The sequence below is a fragment of the Leuciscus leuciscus genome, assembly GCF_965113295.1.
Source record: "Leuciscus leuciscus genome assembly, chromosome: 1".
NCBI lineage: Eukaryota > Metazoa > Chordata > Actinopteri > Cypriniformes > Leuciscidae > Leuciscus > Leuciscus leuciscus.
Window position 1 is genome coordinate 4,669,166 of NC_138725.1, and position 22,877 is coordinate 4,692,042.

At 38.2% G+C, this 22,877-nt stretch overlaps 2 protein-coding genes and 1 long non-coding RNA gene across 4 annotated transcripts in view; 1 reads left to right on the forward strand and 2 right to left on the reverse strand.

Annotated features, from left to right (window-relative positions):
• Positions 1-22,877, reverse strand: part of LOC309494322 (uncharacterized protein) — a 243,868-nt gene that overhangs the window by 24,594 nt on the left and 196,397 nt on the right. The window lies entirely within an intron of this gene.
• LOC309506633 (uncharacterized protein) lies at positions 8,283-13,547 on the forward strand (the record flags this gene model as incomplete). Its single annotated transcript, XM_082180530.1, has 2 exons — positions 8,283-8,544; positions 12,277-13,547. Exons 1-2 carry the CDS (start codon positions 8,487-8,489, stop codon positions 13,545-13,547), a joined length of 1,329 nt encoding a protein of 442 aa, XP_082036656.1. The 5' UTR covers positions 8,283-8,486.
• LOC309474432 lies at positions 16,845-19,764 on the reverse strand. The gene is made up of 4 exons (XR_014197288.1): positions 19,303-19,764; positions 17,479-17,575; positions 17,093-17,208; positions 16,845-16,969 (listed from the first exon to the last, which is right to left on the reverse strand). It is a non-coding gene; the product is annotated as an uncharacterized lncRNA (long non-coding RNA).

A 22,877-nucleotide genomic window follows, 5' to 3' on the forward strand; every position in this document is an offset into this window, starting at 1 on the left:
TTTGTCAATGAGATAAATTAACTGCCCTTAGGACCAAATGCTGAACTGTACACCTGTCACACTCTCTATGAATTTCTATGTGCCAGTAGAGCATGATCTATGCTCTTGATACATTTTGTCTATCTTTTGGATTCATTTTTAATGTGTGATGAGAACTTTTAAAATATTTTTTTAAAATGTGTGTGGTGAAGACACAGAGAAACTCATCACACTCATTAAACTCAATTCACAAAGTCATTAAACATAACCACACCTGTTTTTAGTGTAGTGCTGAGTTTGATGTAAACTGATTTGTCTCACAGATGAACGGTTACAGAGCATACTGTAAATAACTGACACAACTGATGGCAATGCAAAAATATAAGCAATAAATGATGCAACAAAATTTCACCATTGTGAGTAATTATGAGGCTATATAATTGTGAGAGTTTGAATATATGCACGTTTGAATATATATGTGCGTAGGCGTGTAGTCCTTCACAAATCAACCCTCAACAAACTACTTGTTAGGCCTTAAAAAAATTATAATTTAGACATTTTTGATGCGTCTGCGTAGCCACGTGAACCGGAATGATCCCGACAACGTTTTATCTGTATAGAGGTAAAGGGAAGGAGGCCTTCACAGGAGAGAGACTAGTTGACACTTCAGGACTGCAGGACAAAGAGACTAATATTAGCGTAGACGCCATCCTTTCTTATGATGTAGTGAGTACATCAGGATTTATGGGAAGTGTTCCCGGTTCCGGCTGATCTAATCTATGCAGCCTAACATTGAATTATAGAAGTCTATGGCCCGGTTTCACAGACAGGGCTTAGACTAAGCCAGGATTAGACCATAGATCAATTAGGACATTTAAGTAATTTTTATAAACATGCTTAGAAAAAAAACATTACCGATGTGCATCTTGAAACTAAAAAGGCACTGATATATTTTTAAGATCAGTCAGTGCAAGTTTATTTCAGTGGAAACAGCTCAGACTTACATTTTAGTCTAGGACTAGTCTTAAGCCCTGTCTGTGAAACCAGGGGTATAATGTGTTATGTTTATGCTAGGTCAAAGAGATGTGTCTTTAGTCTAGCTTTGAACTCTGTCAGCTTCCCGGACAATGTTAGGAAGATTGTTCCAAAGTTTTGGTGCTAAATACATTTACATTTATTCATTTAGCTGACGCTTTTATCCAAAGCAACTTACAATTGCTATATATGTCAGAGGTCGCACGCCTCTGGAGCAACTAGGGGTTAAGTGTCTTGCTCAGGGACACATTGGTGTCTCACAGTGGATTCGAACCCGGGTCTCTCACACCAAAGGCATGTGTCTTATCCATTGCGCCACACCACCCCATGTGGTAGGAAAATGAATCTACCGCCAGCAGTCGATTTTGATAGTCTAGGTATTATCAACTGGCCGGAATTTTGAGATCGCAATAGACGTGAAGGACTATAGTGCGTTAAGAGCTCGCTCAAGTACTGCGGAGCTAAACCATTTAGTGCTTTGTAAGTAATCAGCAATATTTTAAAATGAATACATTGTTTAATAGGGAGCCAGTGCAGTGTTGACAGAACCGGGCTAATATGGTCATACTTCCTGGTTCTGGTAAGAACTCGAGCTGCTGCGTTTTGGACCAGCTGTAATTTGTTTATTAAGCGTGCAGGGCAAGCACCCATAATAGCATTACAATAATCTAGCCTTGATGTCATGAACTAATTGTTTCCGCATTTGTCAATGAGAGCATATGACGTAATTTAGATATTTTTTTAGATGGAAAAATGCGGTTTTACAGATACTAGACACGTGACTTTCAAATGAAAGATTGGTATCAAAGAGTATTCTAGATTATTACGTGAGGAAGTTTTTTGTCCAATAATTAGAATCTCTGTTTTTTCAGAATTTAGTAGTAGGAAATGACTAGTCATCCAATTTTTTATATCAGCTATGTATTCCGTTAACTTTGTGAATTGGTAAGTTTCGTCTGGGCGTGAAGAAATATAGAGCTGAGTATCGTCGGCATAACAGTGGAAGCTAATGCCATGCTTCCTAATGATATCTCCTAAGGGTAACATGTACAGAGTGAACAGCAGCGGTCCTAGTACTGAGCCTTGTGGTACGCCATACTGAACTTGTGATCGATAAGACATCTCTTCATTTATTTAAACCATGCTAGTGCAATTCCACTAATGCCAACATAATTTCCGAGTCTATTTAAAAGAATGTTGTGGTCGATAGTGTCAAATGCAGCACTAAGATCGAGTAACACTAATGGCGAGATACAGCCACGATCGGATGATAGGAGCAAATCATTTGTGACTCTAATGAGAGCTGTCTCAGTACTATGGTATGGTCTAAATCCAGACTGGAAATCCTCACAGATATCATTTCTTTCTAAAAAGGAACATAGTTGTGAGGATACCGCCTTTTCTAGTATCTTTGACAGAAAAGGTAGATTCGAGATCGGCCTGTAATTGACTAATTCTGTAGGATCAAGTTGCGTTTTTTTAACAAGCGGTTTAATCATAGCCAGCTTAAAAGTTTAAGCTGTACATATCCTAGTGACAAAGATGAATTAATGTTATTAAGAAGAGGATCTGTGACCTCTGGAAGCATCTCTTTCAGTAGCTTAGTCAGTATAGGGTCTAACATACATGTTGTAGATTTAGATGATTTAACGAGTTTAGTAAATTCTTCCTCTCCTATAGCAATAAATGAATAAAAATGTTCCTCAAGGAGACTACAATGCACTGCCTGATGCGATACTGTAGTAGACGGTTGCATAGTTATAATTTTCTCCCTGATATTATCAATCTTGTTAGTAAAGAAGTTCATAAAGTCATTACTGCTGTGCTGCTTGGAAACTTCTGGGATTGAGGATTTATTTTTCGTTAGTTTAGTCACTATTTCAAATAAACACCTAGGGTTTTGTTTATTTTCTTCTAATAGGGTTGAAAAATAAGCAGATCTAGCAGATTTTAAAGCCTCTCTATAAGTAATCGAGCTCTCCTTCCATGAAATGCGAAATACCTCTAGTTTTGTTTTCTTCCAGTTGCGCTCCATTTTTCTGGCTGCTCTCTTAAGGGCCCGAGTGTGCTCGTTGTACCACGGCGTTGGACTATTTCCTTTAATCTTCTTTAAGCGCTTCAAAAGAATTAGATTTAAAACAAGACTTCTCAGTAATTCTGAAGATATTACTATAAATTACACCGGTAACACTTTATAATAACTGCACACTATTAATCATTAATTAAGCATTAGTAAACAGTTAATTCATCATTTATAAAGCATTAATAGACATTACTAAGCAGTTTATAAATTCAGCTACAAATGCGTGTACATCTAATGTGTTTAATAATTTTATTTTCATACTTTGTTAATGATCAATTTATCATTTCTAAATGAAGTATTGCATTATTTACAAACCAGTTATTTAGGAGTTGTTAGTTGTTCATAAGATCACTTAGAAAGTGTGAGCAAATGATTATTAAACTATTTAAATGTACATTCATACATCTTATTATTCAGACATATAGTAATAGTTACTTATTGTGTTAATAAATGCTTTATTAACATGCATTTCTACTGTAATTCAGGGTTAATTCAGGTAGTTATAAAGCATTTAGTAGTGGTCAGTTAACTATTTGTGTGAGCTCATCTAAAGTGAGGACTAGTTATGCCTTGTAAAGCATTTATAAAGATGTAAAGGCTCATTTAAATATTTTGATGTTCTGTATCACTGTGTTGTGTTTGTTTCATTTTTTGGTTTAAAAGATAAATGAGCCTTTAAATCTCCTTTATAAATGCTTTACAAGTCCCCACTTTAGATGAGCTCACACAAATAGTTAACTGACCACTACTAAATGCTTTATTACTACCTGAATTAACTACATTTACTTACACTTTATAAGTGATCTTATGAATCACTGACCGCTCCTGAATAACTGGTTTGTAAATAATGCAATACCTCATTTAGAAATGATAAATTGATCATTAATAAAGTATGAAAATACAATTATTAAACGCATGATAGATATGCTTTCAAATAAAATATAAAGCATTTATAGCTGTATTTATAAACTGCTTATTAATGTTTATTAAAGTTTTATAAATGATTAATTAACTGTTTACTAATGCTTAACTAATGATTAATAGTGTGCAGTTATTATAGTGTTACCCCAACTCCTCCCCCTTTGCCTTTCAGACGAGGTTCATGTTTATAACAGTAATCTTGCGGGGTGGACTCATTTAAAGTAATATAATTGTCTGGTTTTAGCCAGGTTTCTGTCAAACACAGCACGTCGAGATTAAAGTCAGTAATCATATCATTAACAATGAGTGCTTTTGAAGTAAGGGATGGAATATTCAGCAACCCAAGCTTTATCATTTGTTCATCCGTATTATATCTGTTTTTTATTTGTTGAACATCAATAAAAATTTTACCCTTGAATGGGTTTAGGAGTTTTTTGTATGTCCTAATTCGGGGAACAGACACAGTCTCTATATGATGATATCTAGGTGAAAGAGGCTCTATGTGATGGGATTTATCTGACCTTGGTGACGTGAGACAGCTAGAAGACGGTCGGTTTAGCCAGTCTGTCTGCTTCCTGACCTGAGCCCCAGGTTTATAGGTATCTTTAGGAATCAATTTACTCTATATTTTGGTCTCTACCCTACATAAACAAGTAACAGTAGTTAGACTGTAACGTGCAGTAGCATCACCATTATACATTCAGGTAAAGTGGTGACTTATATATTTGAAATAATAAATACACAAAATAAAATATTGTGCCCTTACAATTACTGCTTTCCATTTTGTTGTGATTTGATATTGTTTTAAAAGGATGGAGTAATGCTTAGATGCCAGCACAGGCCTTGGTTGGGAGCTGAAGTATGGAATCAATATGGAATAGCAATATTATGTAGAAGTGGAGAAGTGCTTTTCTTGTAATTGAGGTAAATGGTTATATAATTAAAGAGGAATACATGAAAGTAATCAGTCCCCTGCCTAACTTTGATGTCAAGGATTTTCACCGTTAATACACTGTATTTTCAGCATCGTAATGTCACTCAAACTTCATTGTTCAGCACTTTCAGCACGGCGTTCGTGACTCGATTAGTCCAGACTGTTTTCCAAGATGGCTCCTGTCTGTGTATGCATAATGTACTGTCTTTATAAAGTATCTTCTTATTAAACTGTCTGTACACTTACAAAGTTCTCAATGCTTCGGTTTGCATGTAGGGACCCTCATTATGCTACTGTGTTAGTGTGAGGCTATTTTGAGCCTTGTTAGTGGTATTAACTAGCGATTTACTTTTACTTAAAATATGCCCAGGATTTTATGTAAAAATATAAAAATATATAGTCTAAACGATAAATCACGTTTGAGATTTGTGCCGGCTACTGTATACAGGTCACCAGGGCACCATAAAGATTTTATCAAAGAATTTGCGCAATTTCTATCAGAATTAGGTTTAGGACTATTAGAATTAATATTGACTGCAGATAAAGTACTAATTGTTGGTGATTTTAATATACACATCGATAATGAAAAAGATGCATTGGGATTGTCATTTAAAGCAATACTAATACATATGAACAGTGTTTTGCTCTTGGAACAATAGTGCTTGTGGTGCTCTTTATTTGTAAAAGTTTTATGATCATTTTCAGTTTCTGCGCATATAAAATTCAGGCTTTCCTGTAGCTCAAACAGTAGAGCGTTGGTGCTAGCAACGCCAAGGTCACGGGTCCGATTCCCAGGGAAAGCAAGAACTGACAAAATGTAAAATTTGTATCTTGAATGCAATGTAAGTCGCTTTGGATAAAAGCGTCTGCCAAATGTAAAATGTTATTATTTTAATGATCTAACTACTTTATAGTGATTAATGTAGTTATCATAAGATCAAACTTAATTTGGACATATTATGCTGCAATTACAGAAATTGCAATATTTTCTTTCAGTAGAGCAGTTTTACAGGCTTTTATCATGTATCCTGACTCAAATAATGTGTTTCTAACAGCAAACACTCAGAATAAAGTGAGATGATCTGCTGATGATCCTGAATGGCTTGTTGAATGAGTGTTGATAGTCTGAGGCTCATCAATATTAACAGATCTGCTGAAAACACTCTTTATTTCATGACAATAGTTCCTGTTTTCACCTCCTTTATTATGCTGATGTCTTCAGATCTATTAAAGTTCCACAGTCTAGCTTAAGTAAGTTCAGTGATGTTTCATTTTTGTTGTAAAAAAGTTTATTGATTTAGTTCATTTATATATAGCCGCTCTGGAGAAAACCGTGATGTCATCGTCCAGCTTAGTTCAGTTCTCATATAATGGTGTCAATGTAGGCAGATCAGTATTATTGTTGAAAATGAAATTAAATGTTAAATTTAATGTCCCCAACTAAGCAAGCCAAAAGCCAATGGCAACAAAGGTGACAATGGCAAGGAACCGAAACTCCATCTTGTGTAACACATGGCACTAGAACAATTGATTCAGCAACTGAACGGTAATTTAACAGGTTTAATGTGTGAAAGTGGCCAGTGACTCCATATTGTGACAAATGAGAATGGCATGAATCTTTATTTGAACTGGGTCAATTCACTCAATTACTGTAGCAATGCTACAGTTTATGTAAAAACTGAGACAATGGATTGAGATTATGTTCTTGTCTTCCCATCATGCAGTAGAAAGAGCCCAGATGATGTCACTTCCTGTGTGTCACAGTTTTAAGAAATACTGTGTTTTTGAAAAGAGGAAAATCATGTCAGGAGTAACAGTGTTGAGTAAAACATGTAGGACACAGTTAAAGCTAATAAAAATAGTTAACTTCAATCTAGTTAAAGCCGTGGCCACTCTACACTTTGAGCTTGTGAAGTTTCTATAGGAATACTTATATAAATCATAAACACCAGTGATAATGTAATGTAGACTTGAGACTCTATATCATAACTAAAAAGATGTTTGAGCCCTCTTTAATGTCCAGGTACAAGTCAATGCTTTTTCTTTGTTCAATGTGCACAGTTAATGGGTTGAAGCTTTTAATTCCCAGCTCTCAAAGTGCACCAGATTGATGCATTTAACCTTAAAATCGACTAAATGTTCTTGCGGGGGAGCATATCCCCGAACCCCCCTAGAGGGACAGAGGTCCACCCAATATAGTTTTACAGAATCCTATGAGAAAGAACGATCATTTATGAACTTTACTCCCTCCAGCATAGTGCAACAAAGTCCTTTTAAGTCAGTAAAACTGTTAATGCCAAATTAAAATGGGGGTTCAACAGGACAATGTTATTATTAGATAATGTTAATAAAATGTTATATTTTTGTGTCAGATGGTGAGAAATAACAGTATCATCTTTCAATATAGCAGTTTTACAGGCTTTTGTCATGTATCCTGACTCAAATAATGTGTTTCTAACAGCAAACACTCAGAATAAAGTGAGATGATCTGCTGATGATCCTGAATGGCTTGTTGAATGAGTGTTGATAGTCTGAGGCTCATCAATATTAACAGATCTGCTGAAAACACTCTTTATTTCATGACAATAGTTCCTGTTTTCACCTCATTTATTATGCTGATGTCTTCAGATCTCCTGTAAATTGACACTTAAAGCTCATTTCATTGGTGTCAGCAGACTGAGGGGATTTGATGATTACTATATGTACATTTATTTCTGAGTTTAACTGTTTTTTTTATCATTATTTGTATTTGGAAGAATTTACATTAAAATAATGTTTTTCTTTATTTCTGCATATTGTAGATTATTTGTATTGGTTATTGACTGGATTAAGTGAAATCTTTGAGAATATGATCAAAGACATTATACTATTATATCTGACTCAGGGCAGGAGCATAAGAGAAGCAAAGCTTGCGACTGGAATGGATGGAAATGCTCATAGATGGTGAATTCCTTAGTCTCATGTTCACTGCTTAAAATAAAAGTATATGGAATGTATTGATTACCTTTGAGGTGTATATATGTTCGATACTGGACTCGAGTTGCTTTTGCAAATGCACTCTGCTTTGTTAATTAAAATAAAAAATATTGGATATTAAAGTTTATTCTCTGGCATCAAAACCCCAATAATTTTTAATGAAGTGACAGACTCCACAACAATATTTGAATGAAGAAAGAGAATCATTTCAGGGTTCTGAGTTGAATGAGCATCAGTAACTTTATGATAGACAGAAAGACATGATGTACATGATTTTACAGATGTGACATGTAGTTAAAAAAACCTCACTAACTGATTTTTGATTTGGGCCGATAAGCTCCTCCCACACAATCACATCATCAGTGAAGCTCCTCCCACTGTAATTCATCATCAGTGAAGCTCCTCCCACTGTAATTCATCATCAGTGAAGCTCCGCCCACTGTAATTCTCCAATAAATGCTGTAAATTCCCATCAGCTACAAGTGAAGACGAGCATCAGAGCATCAGGAAGAGCTGAAATCTGCAAAGATTGAGTTTATTAAAGAGGACAGTGAGAACATGAGTGATCCAGAACCCTGCAGAATGAAACACACTGAAGATCCTGAAGAACAAAGAGGTTGGTGTTTATTCTTCATTCATTCATGATGCTGAAGAATGTTCATGTTAGAAACATCCAAGCACTTCATCACATTTAGATAAACAGTTCAAATGGTCAGTAGAGGGAGGCTGGATAAACTTTCACATTGATTGTCAACATCAGGTCAAATTATCTCCCATAATTTACACTTATTTTATATCTGGTTCACTTTTTTTTTGCTACTATTTTAGCAAAATGTCGGACATCTTCTAATGCAGTTTACAACATTGTATTTATATACAGTGTATATTTACATTATTATTTGTATTATTTTTGAAGCAGTAAACAGCAAACTATCAAGTACCGTATTTTCCGCACTATAAGGCGCACCGGATTATAAGGCGCACCTTCAATGAATGGCCTATTTTAGAACTGTTTTCATATATAGGGCGCACCGGATTATAAGGCGCATAGAATAGAAGATACTGCAGTCAAACGTTTGACTTGGTTTGCGTTATGCAGTGGTCACCAACCTTTTCAAGCCTAAGATCACATCCAAAGTCCAAATGTAAACCAAGATACCTTGTTTATACTCGACGCGTCCGCATGAGCGCGAAGTTAATAAAAAAAATAATATCCGTCTGCTCGGGCAGATTCGGCTTAACAGCGCGCGCGCCTCTGAATCCGAAGATGCATGACTTTGAGCCGAATTTGCCCGAGCAGACGGATATTAGTACATCTCATCACACCGGCACCCAGTTTGCGCGTCTAAATCAGTTATATGGTCTGGTGTTCAGTCTAAAACAAAACAGTTGCGTCAAGTATAAATGCCTCGTCTGTTTGGGGAGTTGCGCGCGCAGTCAGCGGAGGCTCGCGCTCCGGTGTCAGGCGAAAGTATAAACAAGGTTTAAGTCAGCGGTTGTTTAACAGACGTTAACATAAGGCTCCAGATCCATATATAAGGTGCTCCGGATTATAAGGCGCACTGTCGTTTTTTGAAAAAAATAAAGGCTTTTAAGTGCGCCTTATAGTGCGGAAAATACGGGTAAATGAACTTTCCAATGGCTGACAGGGTTGTAATCATAATTTGAGCAAAAGCCATTTTATAGTAATATTTATTTTATACATTTTATAAAATATTTTATAAATATTATTTTTATTATATTTCTCATAAGTTATAGAAGTTAATCATAATTATATAAATTATTCTTCTTACAGTAACTTTGGTAACAGAGTTGATGAATACAGTCAATGCTACAGTTTGTGTAAAAACTGAGACAATGGATTGAGATTATTTTCTTGTCTTCCAATCATGCAGTAGAAAGAGTCCAGATGATGTCACTTCCTGTGTGTCACAGTTTTAAGAAATGCTCTGTTGTTAAAATCAGGAAAATCATGTCAGGAGTAACAGTGTAAGGCTGAAATAACCTCAGATACTTTGATCTCCTGAGATGGACAATACAAACACACACAGGCATTTGCAGTGTTGGGAGAAACTCATTACAAGTAACTTGAGTTAGGTAATCAGATTACTTTTCAAGTAACTAGTAAAGTAACACATTACTTTTTCAATTTGCAACAAAATATTTAAGTTACTGTTTTCAAATTTTCGACTGACAACTCTCCTGTCCCTGTTTAAAGGAAAAATAAAGTGAGGAGGTCAAGGGCGTAGTTTGGGTTGAACATTGGGGGCTTGAAGTGTGTTCCCGTTTAGCGGGGTCCCAGCGCATCTCGTGAGATTTATTTATTTGTGCTTTTTTGTGGTATCATCCACACATGAATTTAAGATTAAAAATCTAAAATTTAGATTTTTATCATTTTAGAATTCACTATATTAAATTACACAAATATACCTTATGTACTTAATCTCACTTTGTTAACCAATGCCTTTGCTGCTGACCTTCAATGATCTAATTCAACCATACTAATAAGCAAAATTGCTTTAGATTAGATTTAGAAATAAGAGTGTTGAACCTCCTTCTCCTGTATCCTATTGTTCTTTAATCCAGAAGGGCAGCAGCTGAAAGGTTTGTTTGAGCGGCGCCCTCTACTGTACATAAAGGAAATGCATATTTACTCCATTACAGTAATCTAGTCTAGAGGTCATGAAAGCATGAACTAACTTTTCTGCATCAGAAACAGAATTCCAGAGTTTAGCGATGTTTCTGAGGTGGAAAGATAAGTTGCTGTCTAATATAACGCCCAGGTCTTTAATTGTAGATGATGGAGTTACAGGACATCCTTCCAAATGCTAATTGTATTCTACGAGATTCTGTGTACTTGGTCCAATAAGTAATACCTCTGTCTTAGCTGAATTTAATAGAATAAAATTACAGGTCATCCAATATGTTATATCTTTAACACATTCTGTTAAGTTAGACAATTTAGAGAATTTATCTGGTCGTGAGGAAATATTTAACTGAGTATCATCGACATAACAGTGGAAAATTTCGTAATAATATTACCAAGTGGCAGCATATACATTGAAAATAGCAGAGGGCCGAACACAGAGCCTTGAGGCACTCCATAATTTACTGACATTATCTTAGATTCTTCCTCATTTAAGTACATAAAAAATGGTAACGGCCGGATAGATATGATCTAAACCACCGTAATGCCTGTCATTGAATACCAGTGTAATTTTGTAATCGATCTAAGAGTATTTTATGATCTATAGTGTCGAACGCAGCACAAAGATCAAGTAAAACTAGTATAGAGATATAGCCTTGGTCAGAAGCTAGAAGTAAGTCATTAGTAATTGGGACGTATAATTAATTTATAAATAGGCAAAAATACAAAATGTAAAAAGTGATTACATCAGGGCTCACTTTTATGACCTTTAACTTCATATTTCTCTCTTTGAATTGTTGGATTTGCTAAAAATGCTAGGGATGCACCGAAATGAAAATTCTTGGTCGAAGCCGAAAATAATGAAAGACTTGGCCGATGGCCGAATACCGAACGGGGTTTTTCGCTTATATTAGGCCTATAACTAACTGCTGACGGAATGTAACGTTTGTATGCTTACAACAAAAAAGTGCATATTTTGTTGTTTGATTAACATGAATATGACACAGACAGGTATTTAAGGCTGCTGTAATTTTAAGACCAAATGCTTGGATCTACCGGTAATACAGTATACTGACTAACTGAAACATATCCAGTTTTCACCGAGCAGTTGAGCCATAACCGACTGTATTTACGTGAGATACTCCACATGATGGGCAGTTTGACTGACACCTGTGTGGCACAAAGGTGCCTTGACTGACACCTGTGTACCATTCAGGCACAAAGAAAAGTGAATTCGGGATCGCGCGCTGTCACTTCTGGTGGGCGTCCTTCAGCCCGATACAACATTAGAGTTATTTTTCACAACTTACAGTGCATAATTTATAACTTGATACTCTTTTTGAAGATTCTTGTTAAACACACGCATCTCTGACTTGAGATTTCCACGTTGACTTGAATTTCACTAAATAGTGCTGTAGCCTAAGTTTTTGCAGATACACCCTTCGACAGTTCAGCAGAACAGTGTCTGCAAACGGCCATTTTTGTGTCTTTCTCTGAGACTCTAATATGCTTCCACACTGGCGACATATTTGCTGGATTCACAATTCACTCACATTTGATTCACACTCACATTCTGTCTTTTCGCTTATTCGACCGAACATCAAAAGTGCTGTTGTTGATATATTCAGCCAAATAATTTCAGTGGCAAAACATTCAGTACATCCTTAGAAAATGCAAACAAACTTTTTTCTTTCATTTCAGACCTGATGGAAGAGAGCGAGAAGAGTGAAGAACTGAGTGAAGTGAAGGAGGAGAGTGAAGAACTGAGTGAAGTGAAGGAGGAGAGTGAAGAACTGAGTAAAGTGAAGGAGGAGAGTGAAGAAGTGAAGGAGGAGAGTGAAGAACCAAGGGAAGTGAAGGAGGAGAGTGAAGAACCGAGGGAAGTGAAGGAGGAGAGTGAAGAGAGTGAAGAACCGAGTGAAGTGAAGGAGGAGAGTGAAGAACCGAGTGAAGTGGAGGAGGAGAGTGAAGAACCGAGGGAAGTGAAGGAGGAGAGTGAAGAGAGTGAAGAACCGAGTGAAGTGGAGGAGGAGAGTGAAGAACCGAGTGAAGTGGAGGAGGAGAGTGAAGAACCGAATGAAGTGGAGGAGGAGAGTGAAGAACTGAGTGAAGTGGAGGAGGAACATCATGTCAAACCTGGGGGAAAACCTTTGAGTCGCTCAAAGACTAAAAAGACATTTTTAAAGAAAAGAAGAGCCAAGAAATCTTTCACCTGCACTCAGTGTGGGAAGAGCTTCACAAGCAAATGTAGTCTTGAGATTCACATGAGAGTTCACACTGGAGAGAAGCCGTTCACATGTGATCAATGCGGGAAGAGTTTCACACAAAAACCTAATTTTAGTCGGCACATGAGAATCCATACTGGAGAGAAACCACACACGTGTGATCAGTGTGGAAAGAGATTCCCATACAAACAAAGTCTTCAGATTCACATGAGCATCCACACAGGAGATAAGCTGTTCTCATGTGATCAATGTGGAAAGAGTTTCACACACAAACCTAATCTTGATGTGCATAGGAGAGTTCACAGTGGAGTAAAGCCGTTCTCATGTGATCAATGTGGCAAAACATTTATTTGGGCATCAGACCTGAAGAGACACCAGACAGTTCATATGAAGGAGAAGCCGCATTCATGTTCTGTGTGTGGAAAGGGTTTTTCATGGCTGCCAACTTTACATAGACATGAGAAAATTCACACTGGTGTGAGAGAGTACATGTGCTTTGAGTGTGAGAAGACTTTTGCTACAGGGATAGATTTAAAACGGCACCAGAGAATTCACACTGGAGAAAAACCTTACATGTGTTCACATTGTGACAAGAGATTCAGTCAGTCTTCAACTCTGAAAACACATGAGATGATCCACACTGGAGAGAAGCCGCACACGTGTGATCAGTGTGGGAAGAGTTTCTCTATTAAAAGTGACATGAAGCGACACATGAAGATCCATGCAGTGGAGAAACCACATATGTAGTATTTAGTTTGATCAAACTCTTCAGCTGTGCTCCTGTAACTCTTCTTCTCGTCTCTCTCTGCTGTGATCATGAAATACCGCAGTGTGATGATAATCAACAGAAGAAGACAAACCAGCCCGAGACTCACGGTTATTAAAACCATCACCACACACCAGCTATAAGTGGAGATCATTGTTGCCAGACATACATACATAATTGTGACCTCTGTTCGATTTGTGATAAATAATGAAAAAAAATCTCAGAATTGTGTGACACTTCAAATGATGGTGGTTGTAATCATAGGGCTTCTATACTCATTGATCTAGCTGTGGATTCTACGTCTACCGTGAGAAGAACCTGAACGTGGAGATACGCATGTCTTTAATCTCATCTCACGTTATGTCTTCTCGGCCAATCATCGTGGAGAATGACATTCACATGAGCACAAGTTAATGTTCTTTTTGTATATTGTATACAAAGTTGTGTATCATTAACATGTCATCTCTGTATGTTTTGCAAAAAAAAAAAAAAAAAAAAAAAAAGCCTTTTAACCTTTCTGCTTAGGCCAGTTTTTTCCAAGCTGAGGTTGATATTTTAGCAAAAAAGTACTTTTCATGTCGTGTCAAAAAGTTGTTGGTCAATAAATAGCTGTATTCTGTTACGTTTGACTTGTGTACGATAATTTTCTTCCAAATACGATCATTTTGAGCTTCTGGTACAATACTTTGACATTTCCAATCTGGCAACACTGGTGGAGATAAAGTGATCTGACTGTGACTAACTTACACAGAAGAGATTTTGTTGCTCAGCACGTGGCAATTACACTGAACTAACACTGGATATCCAGTAGATCGCAATGTCACATCTTTGAGTGATCAACTAGAAAAGTAAGCTTTTAATATGGTTAATTAAGGTTAATACGAATCCATTTCAGTGTCAGATTATTTTTCCTAATTGTCTTTATCCTTGCTGTTTTATAAAGTGTGTGTGTTTCTAAAATCTGTGTGCTTTAGATGGGTTTTCATCTCCATGGAAGAGATGAGCTGGTCTGATAGCAGACTAGGGCTGTCACGATTCCTCGATTAAAGTGGAGTATTAGATTTGACAATAGTTCAACATCTTTAGTGCACAAATTTTCTCTGACAAGAATTTTTTTACAATATCTTTGGTTCACGTATAGGCAAAACCCCCCACCTCGCGACATTCCAGTGACACTCGCATCTCGGTCCAGGTGTACAGGTACCCCAAAGCAATCAATGACCAGTTCCAAGTCCAAATCACTTCCCGAAAGCCATGTCTCTGTAATTGCCAGTAAACACGCATCTCTAAATTCATGCTGGAAACGTACGTGGGCTTGCAGCTCATCAGTTTTATTTCGAAGTGACTGGGCATTTGATAGAATAATAGAAGGCAGGGGGATCCAGGAGAAAGATTGTTTTCTCAGTCTTTGGAGTACGCCACCTCGCTTACCTCGCTTCCTGGTCTTGCGGAGTAGCTCACTGGTAAATTCCCCTTTTCCTTTTTCTCTCGATTGATCGGGGAAACAGTTGAGATTAGGGAAGATTAAATCCGAGGGAGGGTTGTTGACCTGAAAGTTGCTCCATTTTAAGAGAAAGTCCCTGCTGTATCGGATGTGCGTTGGGTTGGGCAACTCATTCAGAGTTTCCACAAGGTGGAACGCCGTCCACAAAAAAATCAAAGCGGTGCACTCCATGCTATTTGTTTCCCAACAAAACAGCGTAAGGAAAAAAGTCAATAAATTCCTTCTCATTCTCTCAGGCCGTTCCTATTTAGTGCAAGAATAAACAAAACAATGAACAAACATAACATAAGACAAAAACGTGCCTCGCTGCTGGTTGCTGCATGAGCATGCGCCCTGAGTACGCCCTGAGCTTCTGCAGTAATGCAGTCGATGTACTGGTCTGTCGTGGTGAAGAAAGAGCTGAGCTGCAAGGCGAAGCTCTCGATTTACCGGTCAATCTACGTTCCTACTCTCACCCATGGTCATTAGCTGTGGGTCATGACCGAAAGGACAAGATCCCGGATTCAGGCGGCCGAAATTAGCTTTCTCCGCAAGGTGGCTGGGCGATACCTTAGAGATAGGGTGAGAAGTAGAGCCGCTGCTCCTCCACATCGAGAGGGGCCAGCTAAGGTGGCTCAGGAATCTTTTCCGGATGCCTCCTGGATGCCTTCCCGGGAAGGTGTTCCGGGCATGTCCCGCCAGGACGAGATCCCGGGGAAGACCTAGGACACACTGGAGGGTAGGGCTGTAGTGATACACTAATCTCACGATACGATACATGATATTCAGCTCACGATACGATATATATCATGATATTCAGCCAACGATACTATTCGATACAATTCGATATAATACGATACACTTACATCATTTTCTGAAAGATTTAAAGGGGACAGAGTGATTTTGGTGAGATCTTGTGAGTTTCCATTTACTTGGATTGAAATAATTGAACTGAAAACTAAAAACAGTAATTACAAAATATATGTCTCTGACTGGACAGAGAGTCTACAGCTTGCAAATGCTGGACAAAATGAATCAAATATGTGTTGAGAAAATTAGTTCCATTCATTGAAACACTGCAAACTGTAGCTTACAAGCCTTTGAAAAGTAAATAAAGTGCAGTATTGCAATTAACAATGGAGAGTTAAAAATTGCAGTAAGTGGCCTGTTCTGAACAGTTTCTTTGACAGCTTTTTTAGCTTGACACTGAACATATGAGGTAGCCAGTCTAGCCACCATGTAAGTAAACATAGAGGCATGACTTCTCCAAAACATCCAATAATTCAAATCACTCAGAAGAACATTTAAACATTTAACTTACAATGTACTCGTCTTAGCCGAGTAGTATAAGGCCTGTAGGCCTACAAGTATGTGAGGTAGCCAGTCTAGCCAGCAGAAAAGAAAAATAAACCATGGCAGCCAATAGTTCAAGTCCATAGGAGCAACATTTAAGCCAACTTAAAATTGTACCCATCTTAGCAGAGTCGCTTAAGTGAACACTAAACAGAAACTCTCCTCTTCACATAACTGCAGACCAAGTGATTTACATTGTCCTCAGATTTTTGTTCAGGAATATAATCTGATCAACGTGCTCTGGGAGAAGTGCACTTCTCTGAGCAGTGATGATATCTCAGGCGGTGGAAAAGACCCTCTCTGAGGAAACACTAGTGCCAGGGACACAGAGGTCCCTTTTAGCAAGTTTTGACATGAGTGGATACTGATATTGGTGCTCCTTTCACCAGACCAGTGGATCTTCTTTCACTTCCAGGAGATCTGCCTCCTTGTAGCGAGTCATCTGCTCCTTGGCCTCGTCCTCTTGGGTATTTGTCTTGGGTCGTGCTGCACCACCACTGTATCGTTCACCAAGAAGGGCAGCCAGTGGACAAGACAGCCTTGGATTCATGGGTGGAGGACGCTGACCTTCAAATAAATAAACAATAAAAACAAAAACTCATTACTTGTAGTTAAGCACATTCCATAATTCCTACACAGAGGTTCAGATAACACAGTGCGCTTCACTGGATAACAATGGGTGATACTGACCTTGACTGCTCTCTCCTTCCATGAATTGCTCTCCTTCATCTACAGCGTCTTCTTTAGATGCCATCCCCTCATCATCAGCACAAGCATTTGCTGTCTTCATCCACACTCCAAAGTGACTAAGTCAACATGAAATGAAATTCATGAGCTTTTATTTTATAAATATTTTGATTACTATATTTAATTAAAGCCTTTATACCTGTTAACATTATTGTATTTATGATTTTTAATCTATTTAATATTTATCTATTTTAAACTGTTAACGTTCTAGGATTTGCCTTTTAAACTTTGAGCAATGCATTATTTCGGCCTATGCTTACTCTCGCCAGGAGATGGCGGATAGGGTACAAGGCCAAAGGTTAAACCTAGCAGTACCATCACTGCCTTACCTCTGATGGCTGCATGCTCAGTCTTGCAACCTCTACAATCAGTCCATCATAAACTTCCTGTCTTTCATTTTCAGTCAGGAAGGGAAGACTTTTGAATCTTGGATCCATCGCTGAACATGCATGAAGAGTTGCCTTGAGGTCAATGTACCTCTTCTGAAGATCCCCAGCCATGGCAGCCTTCATCTCTTTTATGACGGCAGATTCACCTTCGATCGGTTTCAGTCCATTGATCAGTGTGTCTTGGAGGGGTGCGACGACTAACAGTGTGGGGTGTTCTCCTTGGACATGTACTGTGTAGCCTCCTTCATGGGCTTCGGCGCGATGACTACTTCTTCAGCTGTTGTCACATCTGACTCAGTCAGTGTGCACAGATCCTTCTCGGTCTTCCTGACTTCACTCGAGAGCAGGGCTGCGCAGATGGCTGGTTGCGCACTATTCCACCTGTAGTTAAATAAAATAAATATGCTTTATTTACACTCATCTAAAGGATTATTAGGAACACCTGTTCAATTTCTCATTAATGAAATTATCTAATCAACCAATCACATGGCAGTCGCTTCAATGCATTTAGGGGTGTGGTCCTGGTCAAGACAATCTCCTGAACTCCAAACTGAATATCAGAATGGGAAAGAAAGGTGATTTAAGCAATTTCGAGCGTGGCATGGTTGTTGGTGCCAGACGGGCCGGTCTGAGTATTTCACAATCTGCTCAGTTACTGGGATTTTCACGCACAACCATTTCTAGGGTTTACAAAGAATGGTGTGAAAAGGGAAAAACATCCAGTATGCGGCAGTCCTGTGGGCAAAAATGCCTTGTTGATGCTAGAGGTCAGAGGAGAATGGGCCGACTGATTCAAGCTGATAGAAGAGCAACTTTGACTGAAATAACCACTTGTTACAACCGAGGTATGCAGCAAAGCATTTGTGAAGCCACAACACGCACAACCTTGAGGCGGATGGGCTACAACAGCAGAAGACCCCACCGGGTACCACTCATCTCCACTACAAATAGGAAAAAGAGGCTACAATTTGCACAAGCTCACCAAAATTGGACAGTTGAAGATTGGAAAAATGTTGCCTGGTCTGATGAGTCTTGATTTCTGTTGAGACATTCAGATGGTAGAGTCAGAATTTGGCGTAAACAGAAAGAGAACATGGATCCATCATGCCTTGTTACCACTGTGCAGGCTGGTGGTGGTGGTGTAATGGTGTGAGGGATGTTTTCTTGGCACACTTTAGGCCCCTTAGTGCCAATTGGGCATCGTTTAAATGCCACGGCCTACCTGAGCATTGTTTCTGACCATGTCCATCCCTTTATGACCACCATGTACCCATCCTCTGATGGCTACTTCCAGCAGGATAATGCACCATGTCACAAAGCTCGAATCATTTCAAATTGGTTTCTTGAACATGACAATGAGTTCACTGTACTAAAATGGACCCCACAGTCACCAGATCTCAACCCAATAGAGCATCTTTGGGATGTGGTGGAACGGGAGCTTTGTGCCCTGGATGTGCATCCCACAAATCTCCATCAGCTGCAAGATGCTATCCTATCAATATGCGCCAACATTTCTAAAGAATGCTTTCAGCACCTTGTTTAATCAATGCCACGTAGAATTAAGGCAGTTCTGAAGGCGAAAGGGGGTCAAACACAGTATTAGTATGGTGTTCCTAATAATCCTTTAGGTGAGTGTATAGACCTATAGCGCCCTTCATACTTCACAACATGGATGCACAGAATGCTCACAGAATGATGCATTTTTTACATAAATGACAAAACAAATTAGTAATAAAAAAACTAAATAAACTATTGAAAAGTAACCACACACTAACCTGGTAACCACATCCGTCATCAGCTTGTGCTCTGGTAGTCGTAGAAGCCTCTGTTTCTCTTTCAGCATGTGGTTGGCTGTGGTGCTCCATCTGAAGAAATTCACAATGCGTCTCACCCTTCCCAGCAGGCGTGTGACTGTGCTGTGATTTTGAGGGCACGGTGTGCAGCCAGATTTAGTGTGTGAGCATAGCATTTGACATGAAGTGTGAATGCTGCCTTATCAGCTGTGATTGTCATATTTGACGCATTGTCAGTGATGATTACTGGATCCTTTTCTGTGAATTCCCACTCAGCGAGGGCCTTTCTCAGATGTTCTGCCAGGTTGTGTTTGGTGTGGCTCTCGGGCATTTCCCTGGTTTGTAAAACATACGTAACGAGCTCCCATTCCTCGTTGATAAAGTGGGCCGTGATGGTGACATATGCTTTAGTTGTGCGCGAGGTCCAGCCGTCGCACGTGTGCCCTTGTCTGAGCGTACAGCCTGGGAATGCAAACCTTGGTGAGGTCTTCACAGGTTGGAATAGGATAGTGGGGCTCCATCGTGTTCACCATGCGCCTAAAGCCAGCGTTTTCTACCACCAGATATAGTCTCAAATCCTGACAAATAAAGTAGGCAATGGACTCTGTAATTTTCTGCGACCATGGTGAAGCAAATGGAAACTTGTGGGAACAACCGCCATCGATGTCCAGCATGGTTTGTTTTAGGTCACGTGGCCGCAGCTACTTGGGGTCCTCCGTTTGCATTACCTTGTCCGGGTGGTGACATTTTAGGTGGGCTCGTAGGTTGGTGGTATTTCCAGAGTATTTCATGTTTGTGTCACACAGCTTGAAAACCGCAATGCTTTTCTCTAAGTCGTCGCTTTCCTTCTTCTTTTTAAACCCAAAGTGCTCCCTCACATCTGCTTTAAAGCATGAAGGTGCTGGATTTAGATTCACCGCCATTTTCTTGAATCTCCTTGTTCTGACTCCGTAAACAGGAAGAGGTAGACGTCGGCGTCTGTGTAAAGTTAGTATGAGTAACTTGCTCTACAGCGACACTAGCGGCTGGCTGACCAAATTGCTCTTCCTACAACGCGAACGGGGGTAAACATGGTGGATTTGAATGGGACTCATGTATCGATACTCACGGCTTAAAAAACTATACTTTCTTGGGAAAAAAAATCTATTTATGTTGCAGAATCGATAAAATTGCTCAGCCTTACTGGAGGGACTATGTCTCCTGGCTTGCCTGGGAACGCCACGCTGTCCCCCCGGAAGAGCTGGAGGAAGTGTCTAGGGAGAGGGAAGTCTGGGCATCCCTGCTTAGACCAACCTAACATTCTTGCCATTCGCTTGACTGTGTGACCTTGCTTCATTAAAAATTCTATTTGGTCACGTGTTATTTGAATGGCTGGTCTACCTCGGCTACCTGCAATTGAAAGTAACATATATTTGTTTTACTGACATGCAGCTCCTAATGGCAAGCAGTATAATATTAGAAAAATGGTGACAAATAAGAATGGAAAGAAAGGAAGGAATGGAATGGAACAAGGTAATGGTCTAAAAACATGTTGATGGCAGATTTAAATTACTTTTTCAATATTGTTTTCTTTAGTACAAATGTTGAAGAAATACAATTTCTTTATTATGAGTCATGGAACTTGACCAGGCAAAGTTGAAAAATGAAAATTAAACTTTGACCTGTTATTTTTAAACGTAAATAAGGTACATTGATGTGTGATAATCTGAATGTAGAGAGCAGACAATAAACAAACACATAAACAAGACAAAAACAAGCTTTCCGAGATGCCTCGCTTGTGTATGCGGTTACTGCAGATAAAGAACATCACAGTTAGTTTTTAAAAACCAGAAACTCACCTGAGCTCCTTCGAGAAACGGAAAAAGCTGTAGTTCCCTCACTCTGCAAATGCGTTGACAGCATTGTTCGAATTTCATCCAGATTTCTTTTCAATTCTTAATACGTCTCAAGAGGTAGCAAATATGAAATTCTCTGTGCATTTCTTAAGCAGTCATCTATTGCACGAAGTTCGCGCTCACCACAATTTCCCTGACTTTGAGCTCTTTCAGTTTGTTGACACTTTCTTGCTATTTTGTCGAGAACAGCTGCCGCCATCGTTTAATAATCCCTGAAGTGAACTACTTCATATCTTTTCTACATCATTACAGATATCTCAAATCGGATTTCTTACTAGTGCAATTATAATTGCAGATATCTCTAATTGTCATTCTGACTAGGCGAATTATTATTATCACTCGTCAAAATACAATTGTTACTAGCTTTAAATATATTTATAGTTAGTCAGAACAAAGGTTTAAATGCTAAAACGGCTTGCCATAGAAGTATTACCTACACTGTAAAACTTTTCACTGTAAATTTACAATAAAATACTGGCAGCTGGGTTGCCAGCCACATACTGTATTTTTACAGACCTAGTACTGTAAACAGCATTTACAGTACTGCACTGTAATTACAAAATACAGTACATACCACATATTTTTTACAGTATTACGCTATTGTCTACAGCAATAAATTGTATTTTTACAGGGAAAACTGCTTTAATTATTACATAATTAAAAATATTATACTTTAACCTTTCATAAGAGTAGTCACACTAGAAAATAGAAACCAACAACATTCTCTGGGTTTTAAAACATTTATTTTGAAAGCATTTTGGCTTTTTTTAAACATGTAAAATGTTATTTGAACATCACTTGGCACTTAAAGCCTTAATTAAAAAAATTAGGAAAAAATCCAACCTTTAAGGACACCAATTTTCTTTGTGAATGAATAATGTATCGTAAATAAATAAATGTTCTTCCTTAAAATACAGGGTGCATAAGTGAGTACACCCCTATGTTAAATTCCCATAGAGGCAGGCAGATTTTTATTTGTAAGTATTTTTTATTTTTTTATTTTTAGGATACTATGCATCCTGATAAAGTTCCCTTGGCCTTTGGAATTAAAATAGCCCCACATCATCACATAGCCTTCACCATACCTAGAGATTGGCATGGTTTTATTTCAGTTAGCCTAAAAGCTAGTTTGATTTGCATTGAGAGATGATCTTATGGAAAGTACTCCATGTCAATCTCTAGGTATGGTGAAGGCTATGTGATGATGTGGGGCTATTTTAATTCCAAAGGCCAAGGGAACTTTATCAGGATGCATAGTATCCTAAAAAAAATTTTTTTTAAATACTTAAAAATAAAAATCTGCCTGCCTCTATGGGAATTTAACATAGGGGTGTACTCACTTATGCACCATGTATTTTAAGGAAGAACATTTATTTATTTAAAAGTTGGATTTTTCCTAATTTTTTTAATTAAGGCATTAAGTTCAATTTCCAAAATATGATTTTTTATTCCTCTTTTTAGTCAACTTTAGCATGGGTGTATTCACTTATGCATTGCACTATATATATATATGATGACATTTACACTTAATGCATAAGTGAATGATTTTTCCTAATTAAAAAAAAATGATTTTTCCTAATTAAAAAATTTAGGAAAAATCCAACCTTTAAGGACACCAATTTTCTTTGTGAATGAATAATGTATCGTAAAT